At 50.1% G+C, this 6,289-nt stretch overlaps 1 protein-coding gene across 1 annotated transcript in view; it reads left to right on the forward strand.

Moving 5' to 3' along the window:
• Positions 1–6,289, forward strand: part of CD163 (CD163 molecule) — a 105,904-nt gene that overhangs the window by 80,754 nt on the left and 18,861 nt on the right. Inside the window, exons 20-23 of the mRNA XM_008574777.1 lie at positions 676–1,052; positions 1,972–2,275; positions 2,925–3,239; positions 4,293–4,607. Of these exons, the coding sequence (XP_008572999.1) occupies positions 676–1,052; positions 1,972–2,275; positions 2,925–3,239; positions 4,293–4,607 (1,311 nt within the window). The remainder of the gene's footprint in view (positions 1–675; positions 1,053–1,971; positions 2,276–2,924; positions 3,240–4,292; positions 4,608–6,289) is intronic.

Consider the following 6,289-nt stretch of genomic DNA (forward strand, 5'->3'; position numbering starts at 1 on the left):
GGAGGACGCAGGGGTCATCTGCTCAGGTCTGCACTGCACATGGTCCATAGGCCGGGGGAGGAAGGGATGGGTGTCTGCCTGAGCCCTGCAGGACGAGGGGGAGCTGCCGAAAGGGCCAGTGGGGAAGGAGGCTCCTTCCATAGTGCCTGTCTTTCCAGCCGATTCAGAGATCAGGTGCTGCGTTTCCTTCTGCGGCAGCTGAGATTCTGGCTCTTCCTTCTCAGCAGTATGTCCTGACACAGTCATTTCTAGAGTGTCCATTCGAAAGCAGTCTCTGTCTTTAGTTACCTGTGGTAGCAAAATCTTGAGACCCCCTGTGTTAGTTTACTGTCGCTGCTGTGTTGTAACAAATTACCGCAAAATTGCTACCTTAGAACAACACAAACGTATCGTGTTATAGCTCTATGGATCAGAAGTACCACAAGGGCTGCCTGGGGTAGAAACGAGGTGTCACCGGGGCTGCAGTGCGCTGAGAATCTGGAGGAATGCAGCGCAGCCGAGATGATCTGAGCCCTGGTCTTTGTGAGCTCTACCGACCTTTGTTTCTAACTGACCCCAGGGGATCTAGCCCTGCCAGAACTCCCTATGTTTCCTATTTTGCCATCTTGCTTGACATCACTTTCTCCCTCATTTGCTACATAAATGTCCCATTTGCTTGACTCTTTCTCTCCCCAGAGAGCAGACAGCTCCGCCTGGTGGACGGGGACAGTCGCTGCGCCGGGAGAGTGGAGATCCTTCACCAGGGCTCCTGGGGCACCGTCTGCGATGACAGCTGGGACCTGAGCAATGCCCGCGTGGTGTGCAGACAGCTGGGCTGTGGAGAGGCCCTCAATGCCACGGTCTCTGCTCACTTCGGGGCGGGATCTGGGCCCATCTGGCTGGACGACGTGAGCTGCACAGGAAAGGAGTCCCACGTGTGGAAGTGCCCTTCCCGGGGCTGGGGGCAGCACAACTGCAATCACGGGGAGGACGCAGGGGTCATCTGCTCAGGTCCGCACTGCACATGGTCCATAGGCCGGGGGAGGAGGTTGGAAGGGGTCTCAAGTCTGGGCGTCCGTCTGAGCCCTGGAGGAATAGAGCGAGTTGCTGAAAGGGCCAGTGGGGAAAGAGGCTCCTGTCCTTCTAGCAGATGTGAAAATCACGTGCTTGCATTTCTTCCTGCAGCAGTTGAGGTTCTAGTCCTTTCTTCCCCGTAATATTTCCTGAAACAGTCCTTTTCTACAGTGTCCTTTTGAACGCAGGGCTCACTCGTCAGTTACCTGTGGTAGCAAAATCTTGAAACGCACTGTATTAGTTTACTATTGCCATGTAACAAATTGTCACAAAGTTAGTGGCTTAGAGCAACACACGTCTTACAGCTCTGCAGGTTAGAAAGTCCATCGAGGATCTCAACAGTGTCCGCAGAGCTTCATTCCTCTGAGAAAATGCACGAATGCAAGGCAGCCACGATGGTCCACGTTCTGGTCGTCGTGAGCCACGCCCCGGTTTTTTGTTCCTAAGGGATCCCGGGTGGTCTAGGTCTGTCCCTGCCAGTACTCTCAATGTTTCCCGAGGGCCCAGACAGTGGTGGCTCTCCTGCAAAGGGTCCCAGAATGATGGGGCAGCTGAACGGCTGCCTCCAACTCGCTTTTGCCACTGTAGAAACCACGAGTCCAGGGGAGCATCTCTGTGTGACTCTGTGCCGGCCTGATTCAGGGGCGACGGGGCCAAGGAAAACCGTTCTTCTTAGCGTTCGATCGTGGCTTTCCTCGGTTCTCCAGTCCAAGGGGTGTTTCATCCTCACTCCCGAGTTCTGAGATATCAAGAGGATAGTCGCGATTTGGACTTGGGTGGGGGCGGGGGTGGGGGAGTGGGAGGCATAGTAAAGCCCAAGAATTCCTGTTCTGCCACCTTGCTGACGTCCCTCTCTCCCTCATTCCCTGTACAAATGCCCCATTGACTGGTCTCTCTCTCTCCCCAGAGAGCCAACAGCTCCGCCTGGTGGACGGGGACAGTCGCTGCGCCGGGAGAGTGGAGATCCTTCACCAGGGCTCCTGGGGCACCGTCTGCGATGACAGCTGGGACCTGAGCAATGCCCGCGTGGTGTGCAGACAGCTGGGCTGTGGAGAGGCCCTCAATGCCACGGTCTCTGCTCACTTCGGGGCGGGATCTGGGCCCATCTGGCTGGACGACCTGAACTGCACAGGAAAGGAGTCCCACGTGTGGAAGTGCCCTTCCCGGGGCTGGGGGCAGCACAACTGCAATCACGGGGAGGACGCAGGGGTCATCTGCTCAGGTCTGCACTGCACATGGTCCATAGGCCGGGGGAGGAAGGGATGGGTGTCTGCCTGAGCCCTGCAGGACGAGGGGGAGCTGCCGAAAGGGCCAGTGGGGAAGGAGGCTCCTTCCATAGTGCCTGTCTTTCCAGCCGATTCAGAGATCAGGTGCTGCGTTTCCTTCTGCGGCAGCTGAGATTCTGGCTCTTCCTTCTCAGCAGTATGTCCTGACACAGTCATTTCTAGAGTGTCCATTCGAAAGCAGTCTCTGTCTTTAGTTACCTGTGGTAGCAAAATCTTGAGACCCCCTGTGTTAGTTTACTGTCGCTGCTGTGTTGTAACAAATTACCGCAAAATTGCTACCTTAGAACAACACAAACGTATCGTGTTATAGCTCTATGGATCAGAAGTACCACAAGGGCTGCCTGGGGTAGAAACGAGGTGTCACCGGGGCTGCAGTGCGCTGAGAATCTGGAGGAATGCAGCGCAGCCGAGATGATCTGAGCCCTGGTCTTTGTGAGCTCTACCGACCTTTGTTTCTAACTGACCCCAGGGGATCTAGCCCTGCCAGAACTCCCTATGTTTCCTATTTTGCCATCTTGCTTGACATCACTTTCTCCCTCATTTGCTACATAAATGTCCCATTTGCTTGACTCTTTCTCTCCCCAGAGAGCAGACAGCTCCGCCTGGTGGACGGGGACAGTCGCTGCGCCGGGAGAGTGGAGATCCTTCACCAGGGCTCCTGGGGCACCGTCTGCGATGACAGCTGGGACCTGAGCGATGCCCACGTGGTGTGCAGACAGCTGGGCTGTGGAGAGGCCCTCAATGCCACGGTCTCTGCTCACTTCGGGGCGGGATCTGGGCCCATCTGGCTGGACGACCTGAACTGCACAGGAAAGGAGTCCCACGTGTGGAAGTGCCCTTCCCGGGGCTGGGGGCAGCACAACTGCTGGCACAAGGAGGACGCAGGGGTCATCTGCTCAGGTCTGTCTTCTACATTGTCCCTAGGCTGGGGTGGGGGGGCGAGGATGAGGCTCCCACCCTAGTGCCTGTCTTTCTAGCAGAGAAAGAGATCAGGTGCTTGCATTTCCTCCCACAGCAGCTGAGATTCTGGCTCTTCCTTCTCAGCAGAATCTCCTGACACAGTCATTTCCCACAGTGTCCATGTGAGAGCTCTTCAGTTACCTGTGGTAGCAAAATCTCGAGACCCACTGTGTTGTTTTCCTATTGCTGCTAACATATTACCACAAAGTTACTGGCTTGAAATGACACATTGTTTTGTTTGTTTTCTTACAGTTCTGTAGAAGTTCAACTCAGGTTCACTGGGCTAAAAACAAGGTGTCAGCAGAGGTGCATTTCTCTGAGGCTCTAGGGAAGAATTAGTCTCCCTGCCTTTTCTGGCTTCTATAAGTCTCCTGCATTTCTTCGTTCATAGCTCTCCTTCCTTCTTCAGACCCACACTGTTGCAGCGCTCTGACTTTCTTCCACAGTCACACCTCCCTCTGACTAAGGCTGGAAAGGTCATCTGCTATTAAGAATAGCAGGTCTAAGGAAATAATTACACTGGACTCACCTGGTTAACCCAGGATAATCTCACCATCCCAGATTTCTTATCTTAATCATGTCTGCAAAATCCCTCTGCCATATAAAGTAACATACTGGCAGATTCTGAGAACAAGGGCCTGGGTATCTTTGTCTCAGTTATTCTGTCTACCACCCCACTGTCTACATTCCTTGTAGCATAGTCTGTCAGAAGTTTGATCAGCAAGCAGGGTTCGGTTTTGCCTACCTGCACAATGCTCAGGTCAGTGTTCCTGCCTGTTCATATTCTATCACATTGTGATAGAAATAGAGAGACACAAAGGCATGTTCAAAAGCAAGTTAAAAAGATAAAAGTTTCAGTCTTTCCGTATAGTGGGTGCTTCTTTGGCAGAGTCAGCGATGAGCTTTCACTACCTTGGGGATAGGAAAAAAAAATCCCTAGAGGGTTAAGAGTGGAACGCTCACTGTGCTCTGGTTTTCTCCTCGCCATTTTAGAGTTCCTCGCCCTCCGGATGGTCAGCGAGGATCAGGAGTGTGCTGGGTGGCTGGAAGTTTTCTACAACAACACCTGGGGCAGTGTCTGCGGAAGCTCCATGGAAGCCATGACCTTGTCCATGATCTGCACACAGCTTGGCTGTGGGGACAGTGGGACTCTCAACTCTTCTGTCGCTCTCAGGGAAGGTTCTAGACCTCAATGGGTGGATGGCATCCAGTGTCGGAAAACTGACACCTCCTTCTGGCAGTGTCCTTCTGACCCTTGGAAATACAGATCTTGCTCTCCAAAAGAGGAAGCTTATGTTATGTGTGCAGGTGACTAAATGTCTATTTCTATGTGTTCATTCCTATCCCTGTAGGTTGTTGCTTGTGAAATTTGGTATTTTCAAATCTAAGGGATGAGCTTAAGATAAATGTACAAAATGAATTTTGGATGAAGTTTATTTAATGCACGTGTTCCAATCTTCTTTCAAAGGCAAAAATAAGGAAACCTGTGCTGACAGCAATTTATGTGAAAAACACTGGGGAGATTGAATTGAACACGTGGGAGCACAAACTAATACTCTGATAAACTTTCTAAGGAATTGCTAATGCACTCTTATGTTTATTAATCTGTATTTCCTTCGTCAAGAGTGTGAGAGGTTGGACATCAGTTATATAAATCATGTACTATGTGCTATCATTATGTTGGGTTTTTTCACATGTGGTGAAGTTTAATCGTCACAACAGTGTTAGTAGGCATGGTGATCATTTTATCCAGATGAGAAAACTGAGGTTAGGAGAAGTTAAATATATGCTCAGCACCTTAAAGTAAGTAAGAGACAGCTTGGAGAAGCTAGTTTTAATTGGTCCATCTCTTAAGCTCATGGTCTATTCTGAAATGTGTCTACACCAGTCAGACTCAAGTCAGTCTGTTGGCAGATAGTAGTGTTAGGAGAAGTTAAATATATGCTCAGCACCTTAAAGTAAGTAAGAGACAGCTTGGAGAAGCCAGTTTTAATTGGTCCATCTCTTAAGCTCATGGTCTATTCTGAAATGTGTCTACACCAGTCAGACTCAAGTCAGTCTGTTGGCAGATAGTAGCTGAGTCCCTTGCAGGTACAAACTTAATTCCATGCAGGAGGACAGAGAAAAGAAGACAGTCACTTCCCTGATGAAGCTTACACTCCAGAGCTGAAAACACTCATTAGGCAGAAATTTCAAATGTCATGAACAAGTAGAAGGTTCTCTGGCAGTGTATGCTTGGGGCAAAGGAAATAATTGTATTTAGGTTGAGACCCGAAAGATGAGTAGGGGGTTGCTAAAGGGAAGTGGAGAGATGGCCTGGTCAATGCGAATACTACAGGGGGCGGAAAACATTGTGTATTTGAGGTGATGAGAAAATGCCATCGTGGTCAGAGCAGAAAGAGGGTCAGGGAGAATGACTGTGGTTACCTGGAAGGGTGACCAGAGTCAGAGGCCTCTCTTAGGCAGGATTCCCCCACATCAATCCTGTTGAAAAGGCATCTATTTGTCTTCTTGTCTGCCACATCAGCGGGGGACTGCTGAGAGGTCAGGGGCCTAGTGTCCCCATATATTTCTGATTGAATGCATTTCTTCTCAGATTTCCAATCTTCCGAGCCTTTATCCTTTTATTGCTGTGTACTGATATGCACCCCTATGCCCCTGTCACAAGACATTTTCATGGCACCTGCTAGAATTGGGGGCCCATCATCATCAAATTCCCTTGCAGTTTTTTTAATTGAAACAATTTATTATACATATTTATGCGGTGCAGAGTTGACTATCAGTATTTGTGTACAGAAGTGATGATCAGATCAATACTATTAGCATATTCATCATTACAGATCATAATTGTTCTTTGTGTCGCTTATGCAATTTCTCCCTCACCCCCCCCACCTCCTCTTCCCACATCTAGTAACCATAAGTCTGTTCTCTCCTGCTGAAAGTTCAAAGTATTGTTATGGTTGTTTCTTTCCTTCCTTCCTTCCTTCCTT

This window comes from Galeopterus variegatus, unplaced genomic scaffold (assembly GCF_000696425.1).
Source record: "Galeopterus variegatus unplaced genomic scaffold, G_variegatus-3.0.2 Scaffold1102, whole genome shotgun sequence".
Lineage (NCBI taxonomy): Eukaryota > Metazoa > Chordata > Mammalia > Dermoptera > Cynocephalidae > Galeopterus > Galeopterus variegatus.